At 36.6% G+C, this 25,288-nt stretch overlaps 2 protein-coding genes across 3 annotated transcripts in view; one reads left to right on the forward strand and one right to left on the reverse strand.

The window, feature by feature from the left end:
* The window catches only part of LOC106788961 (retinal homeobox protein Rx1-like), a 43,894-nt gene extending 27,992 nt beyond the window's left edge, over positions 1-15,902 (forward strand). The window contains exons 3-5 of one of the 2 annotated variants that reach the window (XR_001381951.1): positions 12,217-12,314; positions 12,952-13,332; positions 13,881-13,965. Coding sequence is in view for 1 of the 2 variants with exons in the window: in XM_014752722.1 (XP_014608208.1) it covers positions 12,217-12,314; positions 12,952-13,130; positions 13,881-14,044 (441 nt within the window). In the remaining variant the exon portion in view is untranslated. Of the gene's footprint in view, positions 1-12,216; positions 12,315-12,951; positions 13,333-13,880 lie in introns of both variants that reach the window. The other variant, XM_014752722.1, reaches the window with a different exon arrangement.
* LOC106788958 (kynurenine/alpha-aminoadipate aminotransferase, mitochondrial-like) overlaps positions 1-25,288 on the reverse strand; it is a 103,411-nt gene that overhangs the window by 58,188 nt on the left and 19,935 nt on the right. The window lies entirely within an intron of this gene.

Genomic DNA, 25,288 nt, shown 5'->3' on the forward strand with positions numbered 1-25,288 from the left:
CGTTTTGCTCGAAACCCGATAAGAATAACTAACGAAAACCAATTCTAGATATATTTTAATATTACAATACAAACTTGATAGTATCGAATAATTCGTAAAATATAGAACAAAATTCCTGTTTTATTTTAATCATAATTATTCGACTGATGGATTGAAATTTGTGTGTTGAACTCGACGTAGAAATTATTTTTCTTTTCGTTCGACGTTATCTTCAAACTCGTCAATCCAATCTCATGTATATTACATTTATAATATTAAAATGATGACAAAAAGTAGAGGTATACAAGACATTATTTATTATTTCTTAATTTTTATTAATAAAATTGATATATATATATATATATTTTTTTTTTTGTATTATACCGATCAGAGAGAATAGGTATCATCGTGATAGATGGAAATCGAAACCAGAAGGGTTCTTAACCAAACTGTCGAGACCTTCGACGAACCTTTGGAAAAGGCGTTTAGAGTAGGAGGGGAAGGTGGAGAAGGTAGGAAGAAGAGTGGGAGGAAGCGGAAGGCGTCCTTCGATCCTTTACGGACCGCGCGAGCATGCGGAGAGGGTAAACTCTCTCTCTCTCTCTCTCTCTCTCTCTCTTGCAGCGCCGTCTAACGAGTATTATAATTACTGTCGCGTAACTCAATATTGCCCCCTCGATATGCTAAACTCCCGCGGAATATAGTGTTAATAGGCGTGGAATGGCGTGGGACAACACCCCGCTTCTATTAATTGCACTTCACCCTAAATGCAAATTGTTCGAAATTGAGCGAGGGCTCCTCGAATATTTGGAAACTCCATTACGGGCCAGTGTTCCATCCTTTCCGTCGTCTGCGTCGTTTCTCTACATTGTTGATGCGTAAGTATATACATATATATATATAAATGTGTGTTTGTGTGTACGCGCCTGCGCGAAGTTCGTAAGAGAAAGAGAGAAAGAGAAATAGATAGATAGATAGATAGATGGATAGATGGATGGATGGAGAGATAGAAGAAAGGGTTGGGTTCTCGAAGCAAACGCAAGAATCAAACTACTCACACTCACGGTGGAAATTCCTGAAAGACTGTTTCCCGCCTCGTCTTAACCCCTTCGAACTTACCCAAGGTGAATTTCGAGAAGCCAAATTACGTTTAGATGGGATGCTTAGAAATTTAGTTAGTTCTATTGAGAAAATCATTATATATAGATTGTTGATAGATTTACGTCCGTGATTTTCTTTCAAATCGTTTGATACAATCAATTTATGTTTGTTGTTTATAAATTTTTTTTTTTATGGAGAAAATCTTTTATTAGGGGTGGTGGAAGCGAGAGGGCAGGAGGGTGGGGGAGGTTAAATAGAAGCAATAACTGCATCGATGGAGAAAAAAAGCTATAAAGGAAAGGAAGAAAAAGTTCATTTTGTTTCGCGAAGACACGTTCGAAAGATTAGCTGTCCGAAGGTTCTGAGGTCTGTGGCTCAATTAAGCACTCCGTTTAGCCGCTCGAGTAAAAAGGGTTGGAGAGACCCTTGCGTTGCTCCCTCGAGCATCAATCATGTCGAAGCAACCCTTTTCCCGAGGGCGGTTTTGCTCCTCGCATTGAGACGAAGTGTTGTGCTCAAACACAAAAACACTTCATTTGGCAGATTAGCTGTTAAACACCGAGGGCAGAAACGCGTGTCCTCAACTATGACGACGACGACGACGACGACGATGAAGAAAATGAGAGAGAGAGAAACAGAAGAAAGATGGACGACGTCCATCAAGCAACGAAACTTCAAATTATAATTTAAACGAGTATAAAAATAAATTCCAAAATCAAATTTAATCGAAATCCTGATCGTTTTATAATGAACGATAATTATAATTTATTTTCTCTTTCTCTCTATCTCTCTTATATACCTTCATCCTTATCGCAAAGCCAATATATAATCGTATAACAAATTAAATTCTTTTAAGAAATTTAAAAGGACGTATCAATTTCCTACGAAGGAAATCAAACAATTACGAGGAGAGATGGGCCTAGATTAGAAAATATTTCCCACGACTAGAGAGGAGCATACATTGAACAACTTCTCGTTCCTATCAAAGTAGGAAAGAACGAATGTCTAAGAAAGAGAAAAACAGAAAGAGAGAGAGAGAGAGAGAGAGAGAGAGAGAGAATGAAGAAAAAAAAAAATATATATAGAAAGAAAGATTCCACGGGACGATGTAGGACGCACGCGGTACTGCGGTACAGCGGAGGGTTGGTTGTACACATATGCCTGCTCGTTTTAATATTCCATCTAATGTTATGAAACCTTTGTCGGCGTACGGTCCTGAGGCCAGCAATTAACAATTAGCTGGCGGTCCTTGTAATCAAATTACGAAGGCCATTGTCGGGCTCAGGTACAAACGTATTCAGTTCCACCGTTGCTTTTGCCCTCTTCCCTCTGCACGTCCTGGCACACACCACCATCACCACCACCATCACCACCACCACCACCACCCGCAGCATCATCCCTCCTCTCTCTACTTCCCTCCCCCCATCCTCCTTCCCCCTTCCGTCAACGTTAGCTACCCCAACCCAACCCCCCAACCCTCGCCACCCCCTTAACTCTCTTCATTGGCTCGTCTCTTTTTTCCACGGCGCTCTAAGATCGAATTTCTTGCCGCTACCGGGCTGAATATGCATCTATCTTTCTCTCTCTCTCTCTCTCTCTCTTTTTTTTTTTTTTAAATGTGTACCCTACCGACACAGACGTATATAGATGCAAAATGCAACGGTGAAGAAGGAAGAGGGATCTTTTACAAAGGCAGAACTCGAGAAGAGCGACGACTAGCTTCTTCTTCTTCTTCTTCTTCTTCTTCGTTTTCGTCTTCGTCTTCGTTTTCTTCGTCTACTCTGTTTCTGTCTATCTCTCTTTCTCTCTCGTATACGCAAGGATGAATGTCACTTGGTGAAAATATATCCGTTTCAAGAGTTCTCGAGATCTCTACTTTCGAGCCGGCAGGTATTATCCCTCTTGCGATCCATATGGATTAGTAACGTTACTCTCTTTCTTTCTTTCTTTCTTTCTTTCTTTCTTCTTTCCTTCCTTTCTTTCTTTCTTGCGTTCTTTATATTTTTCTTTTCTCCGCGTTTGACGAAAAGTTTCTCCGGTTTTTTTTTTCTTCTTCTTTTTTTCTTATTTCAAAATTACTTTTGTGATGCGAACGATAAGCGTAGGAAGTTAATAGACCGTATCTTGAAATTGGAGAAGAACGAATATATTGGGTTTGCCCGGATAAATTCGATGCCGATTTATATCTGCGATGTTGTATTATTTTTTTTTAACGATCGACGCAAATTTTACGATCAAGTTTAATAATAATTAATATTCGTCCCCCGAGATTAGCTGCCGAAAAATACTTGCAACGAATAATTCTTGCGAGATTTGTATTTATAATAATAATATAATTAATAACAAAAATGAAATAAAATGATGATATATAAAAAATATTATAAAATAATGATAGATCGTAGTAAATAATTTCAAAACTTTTAATCGGTAGTGGTGTAGTTATACATGATGATGATCATGATGATGACGGTAGAAATGGATATGTATTAATATCTGAACAAATAATAAGTAATAAAACTCCGATCGTCCTGTCGTCGTGTCTCGAGAAATATCAAGAGAGAGAGTGAGAGAGAGAGAGAGAGAGAGATAGAAATGGTAGTTCCCTTTGAAAATTGCGCGAGTTATTAATTTTCCTAGTCCGTTCGATTAAACCCATTCGATTGCGAAGGCGAGGTTCGTTTGATCGAGATATCGTGCGACGCGGTCCTTTAACGAGAAACCGATGTCAAACGCAGTAAGGGACTTTGGGAAGAGAGCAAGAGAGAGAGAGAGAGAGAGAGAGAGAGAGAAAGATAAAGAGAAAGAGAAAGAGAATTAGAATGAGAGAGTAAAAGGGAGAAGAGGAGGAAGGGGATCCAAATGCTCGTTCGCGAGGGAATACACCGAATTCGAGATATATCCGGCAGAAGCAACTATTAATTTGGTTCCCAGGAACGACCTAGGGTGAAGAGAACCGGTGGGGTGAGTAAACGTGACCGACCAAAGTGGGAGGAAGATATCCAAGGATATAAAAAGAGAAAGAAAGAGAAAGAAACATAGAAAGAGATGAAGAAGAACGAGAGAAAAAAGGAAAGAAAGAAAGAAGAGTGGTGGAAGAGGGGGAAATGGGTGTTAGGGGGTTCCAGGATATATTATATATAAACGAAAGCCTTCAGGGCAACGGATTACTGTCTACGGCGCCTACTTCCTTCTCTCTTTCTCACTTGCGAACACACGAGTAACGAAAGCTTCCAGACTCCGACGGTCTCTCCTGTTGTTACGTTGCTTTCTCTCTCTTTCTCTTTCTATTTCTCTTTCTCTTTCTATTTCTCTTTCTCTTTCCTCTCCGTCCCGTAGCACCGTGAAGTTAATAATCATCAAAAGTCACGGTGTTTGTCGAGGGCGGTCGCCCTTTGTGCGGCCATGCGTGCTCCTGACGCTAATATGACTCCAGCTTCAGCTTTATTACGAGTTATTAGAGTTATTACTAAGTATATATCTAAATATGTCGTATATATAATCTACAACGGATCGGATTTTAACAGACTTTGGATTTTATTCTTTTAATCATACTAAATTATCTTATTTTTATTTGACGAGAATGAGAGAGAGAGAGAGAGAGAGAGAGAGATACTTTTCTTGGACGGTTATTGTTATGTGTTGCATTGAGTATCACGGTAAGATATATTAACCATCAAAATGGGATAACGAATTAAAAAAAGTATAACAATAGAAAAGGATAGATATAATGTAAGAAATCAAAGCTTCAAAACAAAAGCGTAGGATGTTAATTATTTCTATTATGCCAAATTATTCTATTTTACCGTTTATCTTGCATTATCTATCGATGCAAGATATTCATTATCAAAATGCGATAATGAATTTTGAAAAAAGTATATTCCAAAAAAAAAGGATGGTAATAATGGAATAAAGCAAAGCTGCAAAACACGTATTGCATTCTAAACAGCTTCCTAGACAAAAGACCTATTCAATCGTAGCCGATTCCATCGTTCTGCGTTGAACGAACGCGCTAACAAATATAGGTACATATATATATAGAATGTATGTGTGTAAGCATACATAAATGCGCGTATGTAATTTCGAGGACTCTAGCGAGACAATGAATACGCGCTTGTCAAAATACAGGAGAGACCATAAGGCTAATTTGCACGAATTTCGTAACGCTCCAGTCTCATTCACGCGACCAACCAATGAACCAACCAACCAACCACCCCCACACAAATTTCTACCCCTCCTTGTGTCTCACCTAAACTAAGTAAGTAAGGGTGGATTGGAAAACCAAAGGAGATTTGTGTTATTTTTGTTGTTGTTGTATTCCGAGTACCGCATTGTGGTATCGCGTTCCTTTTCGTGACGATCAACTTAAATCATCTCTTTTAACTATCAAATAAAATCTAATTACAAAAGAAACAGAAATTTAACCAATTTCTTAGACTTTGCAGGACATTAAGATTTTACCTGAAGGTTTCAAAAAAAAAAAAAAAAAAAAACAAAATGAAATCAACGTACGATCGTTTTTAGTTTATAGAAAAAGATAGTACAATAGTAGTCAACGTTTAGTCACATTGTAAAAGTGAAATCGCCTCGTGTTTGGGATGTTATTTGTAGCACATTAGTATTGTATCGAAGTACTGTAGGGCGTTGGAGTGTTTAAGGGCGATTACACGCAACGACAAGGGTGGCTTTATTGGAGAAGGATGCCAGTGATTCTCAATCGAATAGCACCTTAATTCTATTCAATGTAATTCTAACAGTTCAATTCGCAACAAATATTTTACATTCGTATTTTTATTGCTACGATCATTAACAACAATGAATTTTCAAATGTTCGCGTTACCAAATGTCTATTGTATTTGATTGTGTTTCTATCTAACGTAAATCGGGTTTCATGGAAAGAGTATAGAATCGATTAAGCTACTGAAGTTCGATGCACCGCCAATCAAGCTCGAATTAGCCGCACTGCGGATAGATTCGTGTTCCAACTATATATATATCTTTCTCTCTCTTACGCCCTTGTTTAAAAACAAGAATCGGTGATTCTTGAAGGAAGAATGAGAACGACTGCTTAGGATTGAATTTGGTCGACAGTTTGACATGGCACACGGGTCAGAGGGGTAAACGGGGGAAATAGTATAGAGGAGAAAGAGGAGAGGATAGAAGGGAAAAGGGAGAGGGGGTAACATAAAAAGCACGGCGAATAATAGACTCCAACCCTCTCCAAACATTTCCCCCTTCTCTTTCTCTCTCTCTCTCTCTCTCTCTCTGAGTTCGCTATGCGAGCCATGGTCACGGGTGCCCTGGACCGGAATCTAGGCTTATATTCGAAACGTGTGCCGCCCCTTTCCTTGCTTCGCCAACCCCTCTTCTATCCAGAGTATATACCTAGTACTCCAGTAATAGATCAACGATAGACCTTTGATAGACTTGTAATACATCCGAAAGAAAAATAACCCTGGGTACGACATTTTGTTTCTCACCGTGAAAAATTTTCCCCTTCCCTTAGCCCTATCATCGTCGGTTGTTTACCAACTTCAATGTTTTAGTATTCCCGTATCAATCTCGGAGACAATATTTTATTCCTTTGGTGTGTGTATGTGTGGTTATTTATATTTATAAAAATTTAATTTGAATATTTCATTATAAGATTGTGATAATATAAAAAAAATGAAGAAAGAGCTCGTCGAATATAATATCATTTCGAAATAATACATTATTTAATATCAGTAAAGTGGTCTGACCAAAAATTTCGATTGGATATTTTGTTTGAAACGAGTAGAAATATAATAACTTTGTTGAAAGGTACTGAAGAGGCAACTCTTTTTTTTTTATTCTCAAGTATCAAGATAGTAGTGTCGTTGAAGGAACAATGAAACAAATCTGTTAATACTTTGGGTGTCCACAATGCGTCCATTCTAGCGTGAATAGCTCGAATACCTTTTTACCGGCGGTAATCCAAATTCGACGAGAGCTTGGCACCGAAATATAAAGTGATCGTTCTTCCGGAAGGATCTCTGCCTGTAAAGGAGACAACGATCAGACGTTAGGAGTAAAGAGAAGTAGATAAATAGATACGTCTACACACAAACACACACACGTACAAATATATTTACCAACATATACGTACTCGTATATCCATCTATCCGTATAATTTTTTTGTATACAGAATATTTCATAGTATGCGTACATAACTTCAAGAATCGTTTCAATACGTTAAAATAAGAACAAAAAAAGATCACATAATCACATAAAAATTCCATTATTTTCGTTTACCCTTTTCCTCAATATTTTCTATACCAATCGTTAATATAAATAATATCAAATAGAAAATAATAATAATAAAAAATCTAAAATAGAGAATATGTAAAAAAAACTTAAGAAAAAGTAAACAAACTTTTAGAACAGGTTAATACATTTAAGTATTATATCAAAAAATATTATATTGACATAACTTATATATCTGTGTGTATATGCGTGTGTGCGCGTAAGTATAATTGTATCTATCGAACTATATATATTTATATAACAATAAAAATAACTAAAGCGAGTGAAAGAGAAAGAAAAAGAGAGAGTAAAAAACAAACAAGTAGAAAAAGATGGTGGAAAAGTGATTTTTTGACGCGATATCGGCGCCATTGTTGCGTCGAGTGCTCGTCACCGTATGTCACCAGGAAGAACATCAACGAAAGCTGTTACGCAGCCGCCGGAACGACGTTAACGTCGATACTTTATCGCTAACAACCTTCTCTCGTTTTCTTTCACACATATATACAGATATGTATATATAGTATATATATATGTATTGTATATAAACGTACGTACGAGTACTTTTATTCGATCTTTTTTACTCGTACGCTATCGAAAAGCTCAACTTTCGAGTGGACGTACCCCAGGAATATATTTTATGACGCAGCATCATTGAACCGAACCAATATCTGATTTTATAACTTCGATGAATCGACAACAATAAAATATTCAATGACGTTGTTGAATTAATTTCAAAATCGGTCATATATGGTTTATAAATTATTTTAATATAATCTTTTTGTGTCAAGCAAATTGTCGTATGATAATCGTTGAATTAGATTATTGTTAAAAAAATGTGAAATTTGTCTAGAAAGAATAAGTGGTTCCTTTTCTAATATTGATTTATATTTCAAATAATAACTATACGTCGATTTTTTCTTTTTCTTTCAAATTTACGTTGATCGTATATTAAAAATATTCATGACCTCTTTTGTAGTATTGAATAAATGTGAGAAGATATTAAATCGAGATGTACCTCCGAATTCGTAAAAAAAAATCCATAAAAAAGGAATAGTAAAAAGAAGATATTTTTAATATCTTCCTTATCTTTCTAATATCATTTTGTGCAAGTAACAACTATATCAAATGCATCAAAATTGTACCAATATTCGTAAAAATAAATTCCAAGTTAGTAGATACACGAATATTTAACGTTTATTATAATTATATTCGTCTCCGATCGCGACGAAATTATTTTCAAAAACAAACAAATATATTTCCTAATTTTCTTTCATTTCTATTAAATCAATATCTATACACAGATATCTTAAATAACAAAAAAAAATAATTCGCGTGAAAGATAAAATAAAAATAAGACTAAAAGAATCGCGCTAAAAAAAGTTGTTCCAATGCGTTCCTTCCGTCAACAAAAAAAAACAAAATCGAAATAACTAGAAAGTTAGATAAAGTAAGTAAATACTTTTTAAGGAAGACAACAACAAAAAATGAGAAAGGATAAAGAAAGGTGTGGAGAGGGGAGAGGAGAAGGAAGGATATAAACGCTGAGAAAGGAGCGCGTAAAAGGAAGAGCTTTTTATTCGTTGATCGCGCTCACTCTCTCTCTCTCTCCCACCCACCCTTTATTTCTTTCGTGATGGCAACGCGCCACGGGAACACAACGTGCAATTTTAATCCTGGAATTACTTCCATTTTATTCCAATTTTCTTGCATTTAAACCGTCTAAGCGAGTTTACTTTCGCAATATCATTGCCGTGGAGCGTTGCCTTGGAAAGAAAGGATGAGGAAGCAAAGGAGAAGAAGAAGAAGAGGAGGAAGAGGAAGGAAGGAAGGAACGCAGGAAGAAGAAGAAGAAGAATAAGAATAAGGATTAGGAGGAAGGTGGTTGAAGGGGAAGAGGAGAGATTGGAATAAGGCGAAAGAAGGGAAGCGAGTCGAGCTTCGAAGGAGGAAAACTAAGAAAGAGGTGGGAGAAGGTTGGAAGTACCTACTCTAATAAATTTACGACCTAAAAAGGTTAAGCCGCGTTAGCCCTGTTCTTTATATTTCCGCGTGCGCGCGCGCGCTCGAGCGAGAGGGAGGAAGGGGGTGGAGGAGGGTTCGGGAACGTTGCTCCGGCCGGCAAACAGGCAAGCAGGCAGGCACGAGTCAATGAGAGAGAAAGAGTAAGATGGTAATAAATGGGAGAGAGAGAGAGAGAGAAGAGGTTAGGGGGAGGTTGGGGTGGTATGAAAAGGAGATAAAAGATATATAAGAGATACGAAGGGAAATTCGCTTATTTTCTCATCATTTCAACGTAGCATCTTGTCCATGACCTTTTCCTCATCTACGGGGCCAGGAAAGAAAATTGCTTCTCTACTTCGTAGCAAAATATCGTCCTGATAAAACCTGGGAATCCTTCGCCAATATCCAACCAAACGACCAACACGTAACAAGACAATTCTCCTACGACGTATTTATTATACTCGTTTATTTAATATCTTATAGTACTTATGTCAATTTTTAATATTATTATTTTACACGAATTTAAGAGGTTTTTTTTTTAATTTAAATTTTCATGATACGTTCGTTTGACAATTTAAAATATCATTTTTGTGATCTATTATAAATCTATAAAATCAAGAAAAAACTATTTGGAAGATATTTTATAGTAATATTATTTTAGAAGATCAAACCGGTGGTAAATTTTTATCTTAAATTCGAACACGTTAGTACGAAAATAATTTGTTTTTCATTTGTCTGTAGCGAATCTTTTTTACAATGAAGAAAACAAATCTTATATAAAGAGATTCTCGTAATAATATTTTACAACGCAGTCGTGGATTTTTATTAAAATGTGAACACGTTCGTCGTTTAATTATTTAAAACGTTGTATTTTGTTCTCGTTATTACGTGTGTCGGACCCATTAAAGTCGAGAAGATAAATCTTGAAAAGATTCTCAAGAATGGATGAAAGAAAGTGAGTAAGAGAAAAGAATTCGGGGCAGTTGGAGAGCAGCCAAGGAGTTAACAAGGTCGGATGTTAAATTGCAAAGGGTCGTTCTACGCTAAGGATGAAATTTATTTATATTTCGCGTTGATTCGAGAGAAGAAAAAATAAAATATAAAAAGAAAACAAGAAGAATAAGAGAGAGATGCAGAAAGGAAGGAAGGAAGGAAGGAAGAGAAAAAGAAAAGAAGGATAGTTAGAATTAGCCGAGCTCGTTCAATTAATACATTTTCATTTCCTCGAGCGTCTCTTAAAAATGAAAAATGAAAAAAAAGTTTCAACGATAAGCCAATTACTTAACCGTTTTCTTCGTGACAAGTTGAACGAGAAGCAACACTTCAATCGAAATTCCATCTTGTCAGTTAACGGTCTGTCTTCGCTTAACGAGCGTTATACCGCAGGATTGCTGAGCTTGATAAAGTTCAATAAAAATGGAATTAAAAAGAAAGAAAGAAACAAACGAGAAAAAAAAATAGAGAGAGATCTTTAATTTCGTTTGGTTGGTCCAACGAGTTGAAGTCGAAGATGACAAAGTGACAAAAAAAGAAGAAGACACAAAAAAATAATTCTTGATGGAATACTTCTCTCATATATATATATATATATATATGATCATGGGCCACCAGGTTGTCCTGGGATGGATCCATCTCTATTATCTCGTTTCTCATCTCTCTCTCTCTCTTTCCCTCTATCTCTCTGTAAATTCGTCACGAACACACGCAATAGGGCCCCCCGATCGTCGTTTCTTCGTGCCATTGAATAATTCATAAGCCGAGAAGGCAAAGGCCGATAAGCATCGGCTCTTAACGCGATAGACTTTAGCGGGCTGCCAACAGCAGCCATGTTACAATAAAGAGATCAACATGGCCGTCCTACTAGCTCCTTATCCCCACCATTTACTTCCTACTCTCTTTCCTTTTTCTTCTTCTTCTTCTTCTTCCTCTTCCTCTTCCTCTTCTTCATCTTATTTCTTTTTTCTTCTTTTTCTTACTTACTCACTTGGCCAACCATTCAATTCTGTTCTGTTCTGTTCTTTCTTTCTTTTTCGCACTCGTTCGGTCCATTTCGGAACACCGTCACGTCGTTCACTTTCGATTTTGCCCTAAGGGCTCGTTACCCTCTTGATGCCGAAGAACGAAGGGTGGACCCCTTTAGACGGCCTCCTTTTCTTATTCCAGAACCGCTTCCAGGGGTGGACCGCCCCGCCCAGAGACATTTCTCAAACCCTCCTTCGTAGAACGAGTGCGCCAGCGCACTTCTATGTATGTATACGTCTCGTACATATGTGTATACGTGTGTGTGTGTGTGTTTCTGTGTGTATCGCACTTTCTTTCCTTGTATTTGTATATATACTTGCACGCAGCGTGCCAGAAAGAGAAGCTTAACAGCCACTTTTCTCGCCCTCGATCGAGTACCACAGCTCGCCAAAGGAACTCCATTTTCGCCAACCCCTCTTCTTTCTTTCGTTTTTTTTCTCTCTTTCTCTCTCTCTCTGTCTCTGTCGCACTCGCGTGCTTCTTAGCAGGGAATTTGTCAGTTGACCGCTCTCACAGAACGTAAAAACAAGTCTGAATCGGCAGGGCTCTTTGAAAACAGGGGAACTAGTAACTTTACCCTCATACCATACATGACTATACTTGACTACGACTCTTGACTTGTTTCTTGACACTTGGTAAATGAGATTTCATTTCTAGTGAAGAGTGTTAATTAAGAAGAGAAAAACAAACAAAATGTATAAGATTTAAAATACTCTCTTACACACTCAATTTATTTATTTATTTATATATATATATATATATATACGTTCGTGTTCGTCATTTATTCGAAACTTTTGTTTCAATTCATTTTTCGTTTAATTTTTGTTGTTTTTTTTTCTAATGTTCCAGGTGTGGTTTCAAAATAGACGAGCCAAATGGCGTAGGCAAGAAAAAATGGAAGCTGCCAGACTTGGTCTAAGCGAATATCATCATGCCGCTAACATGAGGTATGATTTTCAACGTTTTCTTTTTTCTTTTTTTTTTTTTTTTWTTTTTACTACGAATGATACATTTGTATACGAGAAATTTTTATTGAAAAATATACACATCTCGCGTAATCAAAGATTTATTTGCGACAGCGTCAATTAATTAATCCGAAATTCAGATTTAATAAACGACATAGTTTGAGCGTAGTCTTAAATTAATAAAATGGTGAAATAAAGAAAAGTTAGCCGAAAGATTTAACATTTTTATCTAAGTATAAATAAAGTTGTATAATTTAATTAACCATAAAAGCTGTGATTCTATCTCTCTCACTCATTCTCCCTCTCTCTCTCTCTCTCTCTCTCTTTTTCTGAGTATTAATTAAAACGTGGACAATAATAAACGCTGTCATAACAAATTGTCTTTTACGAAGTTTTATCGATCTATCTATCTCTTTCTCTCTCCCTCTCGCGAGTTTAACAACTTCTGAGTTAATTAGAAAGACAGAGAAAGAGAGGAGAAAAAGATAGAGATAAACCAGCAATCTACATTTGATACTACGATTATATATTCCTCGAAGTCACGAAAGTTAGCTGACCGAGTTTTGAAGTTAAGTAAAAAGGAATAATCATAAATATATCTATGGTTTATGTCTGGTAGAAACGTCGGTGGAACGACTCTTGGATTACCTGGAGATCCTTGGCTCGCACCGCCAGGACTTTTGAGCGCACTTCCAGGATTCCTGGCAGCACCGCACACAGGATATCCAAGTTATTTAACCTCCCCGAGACGATTGCCCTCTCCTCCGAACGTTGCTGCTGTGGCTAATGCGGTCCCAGGTACGTCGAACCTATCGAGACACTTGCTATCGAGTCCAAGCAAATTCGTCTCCATCGGATTTCGATTGGAACAATTTTAAACGAAAGATTATACCAATATCTTTCCTCCTCATATATTCAATATCTAATATAAAAACCAAAGAACGAATAAAGATACATCTTTCGACTGGACTGATTGATCTTTCAACTTCTAAATAACTCGGTACGTTCATTTCACTTTTCTTATTAATCATCGTACGTACAATTAATGCTAAACACGTATTTCGTATTTCGATATATATTATTTAGATTATTAATTGTCATTTGTTACAACATTATATTTTTATTCTATGCGAATAATAATGAAATAATATTGAGATACGTTATTGATAACATTAAATTTAGAATTTTAATTGTAAATATGAAAATTGTTGTAGATTTAATATTAATAAAGAAGAAAATATGACTTATTAATCTTTTCAAGATTCCTCCAATACGATATAATACTCTCTTTATAAATTTTCCGACCAGAAAAATATAAATCTCTGTTTAAATAAGATAAATATATATATATATATTATTGGAAATAAAATAAAATATAATAAATATAGTCGGTCTCTTGAAGAGATTAATTTAGAAGTTAATACAAATTTTATATAATCAAAAGAAAGATCAATATAATTGCCGAGAGATGATAAATAAGTAGATATTTTTATTGAACAAATAAATATGAATTGAAGAAGACAAGAAAAAATGTTGATGTGTCTGCAGGAACATTGGGAGGTGGAATGGCAAGCATAGGAGGTGGTAGTCACGTCCAACCACCACCTCCGAGTCCTCCAGGTCACGATCCCCGTACGAGCAGCATCCAAGCATTAAGAATGCGAGCCAAGGAACATGTCGAAAGCATCACCAAGGGACTTCAAATGGTTTGAAGTTTAACGTTAGATTCGAGAAGATAATCGAATTTACCAGCCGACAAAGTTGATGCCGAATTCATCATCTTTGCTGTTGTCGTCAGGAACAGGAACGAAGACTACAAGTATATTTCTTCATTGGAATTAATCACTTATCGTCCAACTTTCCATCATCTTGTTCTTGGGTTTTATTAATAAGAAACATTAATGAATGAACTTGCGTTTGGATGTTCGTGAAATAACGGTTTTTACCGAAAACGACAAAAGGAATCCAGGAATTCGTTCGACCCGGTTTTAAGGAAGAACTTTTATAATCGAGGTGTAAGACAACCGAAAAGAAAAAAAAAGAAAAGAAACGGGTAAAAAAAAAAGAAATTATGAAAGAAGGAAGTTAGTACCTGCTTTCGTTGTTCGTCCAAAAACAAAAAAACAAAAAAAAGGAAACAAAAAGATCCAAACCGATCGACGAAATAATCGAAGTAAAGTTTAACAACAACAACAAAATTAATTAACATAATAATGGATTCAAGTTATTCGATTGCATTATTGAGACATGATTATCGAAAACAATAATGGCTTACTTAGGTATTTCAATGAGACAATGAAATATAAAAGCGTGTTTATCGTATTCCACGATGATGTGCAATATCAATGAGAGAGACGACCATGACGAATGTTCATTCGACGAGATAAGCAACGTTTAATAAAATGAGTGACTATCTTTTATGAGCATGTGTGTGGGGTGAGTGATGAAAACTACGGGGTGACTTGAAACTTTTCAACAAATCGTGCAAGTTTAGCAAGTTAGATCGTGAATTTGTATGAACTGCATACGCGTATGTATTTGTATGTATATTTCTTTCGTGTGAAAGAAAAGGAATGAAATGAAAAAATGATAAATAATTGAAGATAATATGTTTATCCTCTCGGTCGAACGATTTATATCGGTGAAGTGTTGTTTGTGACAATCATACGAACGTGTACGATCAATTGTCACGTGTGTATAAGAAAATTAAATTAACACTTAACCCAACCCCCCCCCCGAACTCTAACTAGAAATTTATCTATGTATTTCTCTATTTTGATTTTTAAGAGAACAATCGCGAGTGTATTAGAAATGATAGAGTGAGCGAGAATGAGAGAGAGAGAGAGAGAGAGAGAGAAAGAGAAAAACGGAGATAAACAAACAAAAAACTTACGAGAGACTGACATTCTCATCGATCTTTTTTCTTCAATGAATTTTAACAGGAATCGTGTTACAAAAATTATGCGAATGAATTTCGTCATTTAATTACAATTCGATCTAATCCTTACCAATCCTTGTTTAATGATAAGGAGGAAGAGAGGATGAAAAAGTCGCTCGTGTAGTGGTTAAATAAAAAAAAAAAAAAAACTAAAAAACAAAAAAACAAAGTAAAATCTTCCGATGGTATTTTAGGCTGCCAACAGTAACACTCACGTACGTCCCAAAGTTGTCCTAATCGTCCGAAAACGGACATACACGCCGTTTAAAGGATTAGAAAAAGATTAGAAATTAACTCTCTTGTGTAGCGAGTAATAGCTTCGTAAAAAAAGAAATGACGAAGAGAGGACGATCGGTGGAATAACATTTTGACATAAACAATATTCTGCAGTATTAGTACGTTAAGAAGAAAAAAAGTAATTAATGATTAAAAACCGAAAAAAAAAAAAAGAAGAAGAAATAAATAAAAAGAAAAAAAAGAAGAGGAAGAAGAGAGGAAGAAGAAGAAAAAGAAGAAGGGGGAGGAGGATTGTGCATATTATGCGTAGAGTCATTATAAGAGGAATGTAAATTCGAAAAAAAGCTTTTGAAAGAAAAGGAGATCGGTCGTATGAAAAGTTACAAAAAATAAAACAAAAAAAAGAAAGTAATAAAGAAAAAAAAACAATTGTTCGATTCGATTGGATAAATTCGAAAAATGAATTTTTTTCGAATTTTAATTTTATGTTTGAAAATTTCATCGATCGATCTCCGTCAATCTCTACGCGTCCGATGATCATCAAACGTAGATAAAACTAAAACCACCCACCTTACATCCACCCTAAATCATTCCAGAAAACGTCTGTTTGTATATATTACCTGCTCTCGTGATAAAATAAAAATTTGATGTACATATTTAATCATATTCAACGTCGTTCGAGGAAGAATATCCCCTTTTAAAGAAAATAAAGGTGCAAGCGCTGATAACGTAGTAAAAAAAAAAACAAAAAAAGACAAAAAAACAAAACCATAACCCGTCAGGATGTGTAAGATAGATATGTCCTGTGAATGACTCCACATGAACATATATTCCTAATCCCATTTTTAATTTAATTCGTAATAATTTGTTGAAAAAGAAAAAAAACAAGTATTTCTAAATTTTCATTAGCCAGAATTATTTTTCAACGATGTGAATAATATTAAAATTTAACATTTCTATTTTCACGATTTTTTCGATTTAAAAATAAAATCAAAGTTGCCGTCAGAGGATTGCGCGTAAATATTTCACGACATAATACGAATATACTAATTACAATTAAACGATCTTTATTATCTTAAACGATATATAGATTTAGAACAAAATTTCAATAAAAAGTTTAACCGATGTCCGTCATCGTTAATCCTAGCACGGATATCGAAGATCGGTAATTCGTGCGTGTTAGCTCGTGATGATTAACACTCCGGATAGTAGTAGTCGTCCTTTCGTGAGAAAAGAATGAAAAAAAAAAAAAAAAAAAAAAAAAAAATAAAAACAAAAAAAAAAAGAATAAGAAGAAAAGAAAAGGAAAGAAAAGAAAAGCATTAGCGTCAGAGCGTGAAAGGATTCGACGTTAACAGCACCAACAACGGCTGCTGGTCGGTGGAACAATGGGTGCTGAATGGTCCCTGAACGATTAGGTATTCCAATCGTCGCGTTTAGGGGTCGCTGTGAAGTACGCCAAGGGGGCGGAGGATAGGAAGGGCTGGCTGGCTGGATGGTTGGATGGCTGGCTGGGCTGGCTGGCTGGCTGGCTAAGAGGGCGCCAGAACTCACCCAATAAAATGGTAATTCCTGTTTGCCAAAGTTAACCATGCGAGCGAGCCTGGAGATTCGAGTCCATGCGTACTCCCTAACTCCAAAGACTAATAATACCGAGAGCAAAGTGCTAAGCCGACGGTGATATATAGTTTGACGAGAAAGTAAGAAAGGAAGAAACGAATTTCTAGCAAAACCTAACAAAACTTCTTCAACGCGCGAATTCTTGAGGAATTCGATCAAAAACCCCTTTCAACGAACTTTCCTTTTTCTACTTCGCTTTTTTTTTTTCCCCCCTTACCTTTTTCCACAAAACCCCAACTTTGCAATCAATGATTTTCACCAACTGGAAAGATTTTTCTTTCTTTTCTTTTTTTCAATAAGTTAACAAACAATGAGAATAGGAATAGGAATAGAACAAGATAGGATAGTGGGAGAATTTAATTTGTTTTTTTTTTTTTTAGAGAAGGAAAAAAGATAGAAACGGAAAGAGGAATAAGGCAAGATAGAATAGTGGGTTATCGAAAAAGGTAATACGTAGATATCGAAAGTTTCATTACTACCCCAAACGAGTAATCGTCGCTAACTATGATATATAAAGAAAAAAAAAGAAAGAAAGAAAGAAAAAAAAAAGCAAACGAGAAAAAAAAAAAAGTGGAAATAATTCGAGTTGGCGCGTTAGGACGTAGTAAACCGTGGAAATGCGAGGGAGAGATATCGTTCCAACATTAATCAAGGTTCCATGAATAAAATCCATCGGAGCGCGATGGTCAACGGCGTTTTACGATCAATTTGACCGAATTAGCCGGTCGTTAACATGCATATCAGCTTAAACGCCGAGTATCGAGATTGAAGGTGACACACGAACAGTTAAGGCTCGAAATTGGCACGGAAATAGTGACTTTATTAAATTTGTTTTGGCCTGGAGGAGTAAGAGGAATAGGAGGAGTAGGAGGAGTAGGAGGAGAAGTAGGAAGAGAAGGAGGAGGAGTAGAGAATAAGGAAGAGAGAAGGATCTACCTCTGGACGAAATATCTGTCTAATAACGCTGCTCGCCTAACTTTATTGCCCCGACAAAGTAAAGAACCAACGAAGGACTCGAATAAGCTCGCTCCGAGAAAGCAACGAGATCAATGAAACTCCGGAGCAACCGTGCGGAATCCGCAAACAGTGGTAACAGTAGGAATTCGTCGAACCGCTTGAGAATATACTTTAACTTCTATCTCTCTCTTTCTCTCTCTGTCTCTCTTCGTTTCCCTATCCTACCTATTCTCTCTTTCTATTTCACGTCGTCTTACATATACGTTTAACAACGCGAATATTCATTAAACGTTTGCTCATCATCTAAACTACGTCGTACAAAAACCAAATCCCTCCTCTCTTTCTATCAACTTCTTGTATTCCGTATTCATTCTCCACCGAAGAATACTTACAAACAATCAACCATTTTAAAGTACTCTTATTCTTAATAAAAAAAAAGGATTAAAATAAAAATAAAAGAAAAAACAAATATTAAGATAATAGTAATGAAAAAGAAAATAAAGAAGAATAATATTCGTCCTCTTGTGTCCTACTAAATAAGTAAGTATTTTTCTTCTCAATCGTTTCTCATGTGATTGTCTTGAGAAAAAACATCATTCCTCTTAGTTTAACCATTCTTTTCAATAATCTTCTATAGCATACATATCATCTTCTACCGTCGTCAGCGAATTAGAGATCTCGCAAAAGCAGCATGATATTGGTAAATAGATAGATAGGTAGATAGATAGATAGATACAGATAAAGAGAGATTGAGTGAGAAACGGGTGGGGGCTAGGGGAAGAGGGTGTGAGTCGACCTTCTGTTTAGCATTATTAATTAGAGAGCGGCCAAAGTCGTACTAAGTTGGCGAGTACATAAGCAGAAATAATATTTGCACGGGCGTTCATTAGACGTGGCAGCCGACGGAGATGGCGCCACAAACGCGCGGCCGGATTCTCATTAAAATAACCGTGCGTCTCTCCCGGCACCCTCTTCTTCTCACCCTCCAACTCTCTCCCTCTCTCTTCGTCATCCCTCCTCTTTCTCTATCTCTCTCTTATCACCAGCACCACCACCACAACCACCGAGCAAAGCTACTCGTTCTTTCAAGAGAAACGCGAACAGAGGAGGTTTTTCTCTGGCTGATAAAGAAGGGAAAAAATAAAATGGCTGACGGTACGGTTAGAGAAAGAAAGAAAGATAGAAAGATAGAAAGAAAGAGATAGAGGGATGAAAAAGGGTAGGGAGACAATTGAGAACAAAGTGAACGTGGATGGTCTCTCTCTCTCTCTCTCTCTCTCTCTTTTACTACCCCTTTTTTCTCGTTAGACATAAAGTAGAACGAGGATGTAGTAGCCGGCGGGATGTTAGTTAGATAGATAGAGTGAAAGAGGGAGAAAATGAGAAAGGGAGAGTGAGCGAAGTAGAAAAAGTATCGGGAAAAAAAAAGAAAAAAAAAGGAGGGGGGGGGCCGGTAAGTGGAGAGGCAGGGCACCGAGTTACGAGGTAGTTTATCTACCTCTAGGTAAGTTAAATGAAAGTCGCGGTTACCCCCTAACGCGAAAATACGCTTGGGGAAAATTTCGTTTTTTCAGGCTGATTAATGTAATAGGTATATACCTCAGTGGCGGCTGCGGCGGCTACTCTTCGAGCAAGATAATTGGTCATTTTCTCTCCTACCTTCTTTCTCTCTCTCTCTCTCACACACACACATTCTATATATATCTTTTTTACTCATTTTCTCTAATTCTCTTTTCTCTCTCTCTCTCTCTCTTTGATATCTACGGAACGTCGCGTTAACGTAGGTGAACGACGGCCTCGTGTGTTCAGCCCATTCTAGTTCCTCTCTTCCACGAAAAGATTGCACTGCTGCTGCTGCTGGTGCTGCTGCTACTGCTGTCGCTGCTTCTCTTCCTCGCTTTTCCGCACACCGTTGGAAGACGAACAATGAAAACGTTTAAACGCGTCGGCCCGCAAATTGACGTTGACATCAATGGCACGCCGTTGAAACTGAGAGCCATACACCAGTTTTTCTTTCTCATTCTTTATCTCTCTCTCTCTCTCTCTCTCTCTCTCTTTCTCTTTTTTCACCGTTCCTTTCTCTTCTTCCCCCTTTACGTTTGACTTCAATTTTTTCCTTTTGCCACTCTCGTTAAACGTTTCATTATCAACGTCCGAACAAATTCATATGCATTTATACGACCGACAAGAGACAAGGGTGCCGTTGTATCTCGTTTTTTGTTACTCTACCTAACGTACAACGAATTATTATTATTATTATTATTATTATTATTTATTATCCATATATCACTGAACATGTTGATGAGAAATTAAATCACGTAAAGTAACGAAGGATCTGTGCTGTACGAGTTAAGGGTGGGGAATAGGAAGGGGGATGGGATGGGATGGATAGTCGTGGAATGTAAAAGTTAGTAACACGGTAAATCGCGGATAGGAGGATTCATCGAGGATTCGCATCAGAAGGACGTTACTTCGAGCGTAACATCAGACGTGAATTGGCTATCGTTCGATAAATATCATTCGATTCGACTCTCTCTCTCTCTCTCTCTCTCTCTCTCTCTCTCTCTCTCTCTCTCTCTCTCTTGCTTTATTACATTTTTTATCTTGCACGGAAGGCGGAAGGCAAATAGCAAAGGCTGCGCCTCGAACCACGAGCGGGCTAACAACAAAGTAAAGCGATGGTGATGGTATAAAAAAGAGAGAGAGAGAGAGAGAGAGAGAGAGGAGGGTTGGGACAGGATTGAAAGGGAGCGTCGCGACGGTGCGAAAAGGCCGGCGTCGATCGAGCGTTAATTAAACAATTTCGCGAGCGAGATGCGCATTCGTAATTGGAAAAAATCGGCGAAACGAATATCTGCATCGAAGAGCAACTTTCGAGCGTGACGCGCGTTAAACGAAGACAGAAAAAGACCGAGAGAGGGGGGGTGGAAAAAGAGAGAGAAAGAGGCAACGAGCGGTGAGGAGGGAGGGGAGGGAGAGGGAGGGAGAGGGAGGGGGAGAGGGTGTGCAACGATGGCGGCGTCGAATCGGCGAGAGGGAGGACGGAGGAGTTCCGAAATGAGTACCCGTGCAAATACGCCAGGATTGTTTTTGCCGCTAATTGCCCGGTTTTTTGCAGGGGCTCGGCCAACAATCGATTTGCATTTCAAAGGTAGTTCGGCATAAAAATAAAATGCACCCTCTCTCGCCCGCCCGCCCGCCGACGAACACCCCAACCCCCTCTCCCTCACTGCCCGTTAAAAGTTGACCGGCTAGTGTTCGTGTGTACGTCCGTCTGTCTGTATCCATCACGTTAGCAACGTATTCGCATACAACCAAACAAATATATCTATCTCTATAGATAACTATATATGAGATAGAGAGAGAGAGACAGTGAGGGAGAGAGAAAGAGATAGGTATTATATGAGTATACGTGTAATTAATTACGCAAAATTCGTGAATACTTTTAATATCAACGTGATACGAATCTCGTATAGGCGAGATGGAAACGCGACAAGTTGTTGTAGTTTTTACTGGTCGAATTTGATACATGAGAGAGATCGTATGTGTACAGGTATGGTTGTAGATAGGAAAAAAACAAAAAAAAAAGGTGCGAATTTGAGAAACGATTCGATTTTGTGAAAATTGCCTTTATCTTCTATTAATAGGGGGTGGTTATCGAAAGAAAATGTCATTGTTAGGTGGTCCAACGCATTTCCACAGTTTCGCGGCGAGTTTGGAAAATAGGTTAATATTCGTGGAGATGGGTAGATGATGATAGGGATGAAGGACGCAAGGGGTAGCCTGGAATAGATGCTGGAAAACGTAAACGGGGTAGGTGGTGGTGATCGTGGTGGTGATGGTAGTGGTAGTGGTAGTGGGAATGCCGGCATCGCATTCGCCGCACGCCGAATATTTCGTTTCCTGGTGCTCCTGTAGGAAGGGTGGACAGTATTTGATTTTACGCAGTACGCATGGACCGGTTTCCACGAACGTTAATTATCACTGACCACCTACGGCCCCATTACATTCCAATCGACCCCTTAATCAACGCATGATTGGTGTACTAATTGATTGCTACTCCGTAATTATAACAGTGCACTGCGCCAGATACAGGTATCGCAATCCCGAGACATCAAGAAGCGAGAGAGTTACGGCAGAGTGAACCTTTCTCTTATCAAATCAAAATCTAATATCCCCCAGTTCTCGATCTACTTTTTCTTTATTATCCCCGTTGCTATAATAAAAAATTACTCGACAAAGAAATATTAATCTATCGATTTATTTAACCGAAGAATCTTTCTTTCGACATCCGTACTTTTTCATTTTTGCACGGTTATGATTTAGAAATTTCATTTTTTTTTTCTCTCCTTTGACTTCATTCGTATTTATTAAAATTATTGTCAACATAATTTCTATTATTTATAATATTCTAATGATAGTATTTTTTTTTTTTTTGTACAGTTCAAAAGTCATTTCCATCGTAATATTTTTGGACGCGTAGACGTATCAGCTGCTGCTGTACGATGGGGAGAAACGTAAGTATTGAGTATAGTTTTCCTTCTCGGTCGGTAAAAAATCGATAAAAGATGTACCACCGAAGATATTTATTAACTGCTTGTCGATAAAATAGAGCTTCTATAATATCGATATAAGCTACTTAGAGAAAATTGGTGGTAATCAATATTTCATCGAAGAATGAAATTCTTTTCTACCTTCAAATCTTTAAAACTAGAGTAGATTTTTAAAAATTTTGTAAAAACTATTACAGAGATCATCATATTTTTTCTATTATCACTATACTAAAATATATCAAATTAATATTTTATTATTGTGTTTTTTTATTCTTCTTTTTGCGGATCGAGTCACTTCTGTACGAAGACCTTCTCACACCTACTTAATATTATCAAAGAGGTAGCATCTTTTTACCGCCCTTTTGAAGTCAATAACACACGTTTTTTATTTATTTTATTTTGTTTTTTTTTCTTACGTTACACTTGACTTTAATGATCTGACGAAAACTAATTATCTAATATTGATTAAATATTATATTATTATTAAAAAATTGAAAATTATTAAGAAATATAAAAATGTTTAATGTTAATAATGAAATTGTAATTTTTATAAAATTTAAATAAATTTTCATTAATATATTTGAAAGTGCAAATATAATATATTTTACAAAGACGATTGATACGCAAAATTAATAGCACTTACATGTTTATAATGATCGGTACATGCTTATAATGATTTTCATATAGCGTAACGCGTTTGTCCGCGATTCCACTTTCATGAAATCGCAGCAAATATGTATATATGTATATATGTATATATGTATATATATATATATATATATATATATACACGTGAGTACATAATAGCGTCATCCTTTCAGCGTCCACAACATTCCTGATATTTACAATTAGTAACATATTAATTCGGTTGATTTGAAACTGTATGCGCGATTGCGGTTCACGAGGCTGTATAGAATTTCATTAAACCGTTGGTTAGCCACTCGCCGTTCGGTGGAACGTAATCGACGGTCGGATTTATATCAATTATTAGAAAATATATATACATATAGATATATACATATGTATATATATAGAACATCGATGCGCCGAACGATTCTCATTTCATTCGACAAACGTTGTTTTGCCATTGAACGATGGACACCTCTCACCCGCTCTTTGAATATCCTAAACTGCTACAAATACTCTTACACGCAAGAGATTACGTACAATGTCGATGGAATCATTGATAAAATTATTCGAGAATCGAGTTCCTACTTATGATTTCATTTCTCGCAATATGAGCCGATAAACGTTAAAACGAATATCATTTGAACCCTTTGCGGACTACCGCCGCATAAATGAGTTCTGTATAAACAACCAATTTAGCTGAAAAAAAAAGAAGTGTAAGCACGTTGACATGGAGACTACACAAGGAGCATCAACTCAAACATGTTAATTGGCAAAATCTGTTCACGCAAATCGTATATTTAAGTTTTCTTTTTTTAGTATCGATTATTACTATTACTATTTACAATTAATATTAATATATTTACTCATTTTTTTACGATTATTAAATAATTATTGAAGTTATACTTCTTTTGGCGCGTTTTGGAAAGTGAAGTTAGATGCGACCGAAAAATCAACATCACGAAGTTGTCGATATTTACGATGCGCGGGCAAATTGAAGTTATTTTTGAGGTTATTGAGATTCTATTCGTTTTGGTACGCTAAAGAAGTATAACTTCTTACGTGCGTACATAAGTACACACACCAGTTTTTTATTTAATTTCAATTATGTTTTATATACTTAAACAACCTAAATGGATTACCGTTATAGTTTTGTATTATTATTTCTATTTTAAATTGCCGTCTTATTCCCCGTTCCATTTTGGTACAAATAGAACACGGGCGCCCTCTTATTTTTATATCCCATTTGTATACATGGAGTACATGTTCCTTGTGTAATCTTTATGCACGTTGATACAATGCAAAGGCAGAAATTAAACACAAATTCTTAAGGAAATCCCAGTCAGGCCATGCAAATTTTTAAGGAAATCCTAGTCAAGCCACGGGCGTTACTTACAATTGAAACAACAGTTGAATTTCAGTCGCCGGTGACTAAATAAGTAACACGCATGGCCTGACTAGGATTTCCTTTAAGAATTTGCTTGGTGCTCAACGTGAACGCTTACAATTAGCTTTGAATCTTACCGCCTGCAAATGATTAAACAAGATTTTCATAACAAAAGAAAATTATTTCCATCATATACCAACACAATTTCTTATTCTAATTCGTTAACAATGAATAAAATCCTTAAGTAACACAATATATGTTGCAAACTGTTCCCAAACAAATTGTATCATACATTAAACAGTAAAACAAACTAAACGATTAACTTTCTTCAAATTAGATGTACATACACTCAAGAATGATCATCTATCTATATTTATATATAAATCAAAATATCTTACATTAATAAAAGAATAAATCTCTAAATAAAATAATTCACAATATGCAATCACAATGGCATAAATTATTCCTAAATGACTTGTGCAATGTATCAAACAATGAAACAAGCTAAACGATTAACTTTCTCCAAATTCGATGTGCATATTCAAGATGACTATCTAAGCCACACCTCTCTCTCTCTCTCTCTCTCTCTCTCTCTCTCTCTCTCACTCACTCTTTATCTCTAATTTTCTAACCACTC

The sequence above is a fragment of the Polistes canadensis genome, unplaced genomic scaffold (genome assembly GCF_001313835.1).
Source record: "Polistes canadensis isolate GaletaPanama2010 unplaced genomic scaffold, ASM131383v1 scaffold_158, whole genome shotgun sequence".
In the NCBI taxonomy this organism is placed as follows: domain Eukaryota; kingdom Metazoa; phylum Arthropoda; class Insecta; order Hymenoptera; family Vespidae; genus Polistes; species Polistes canadensis.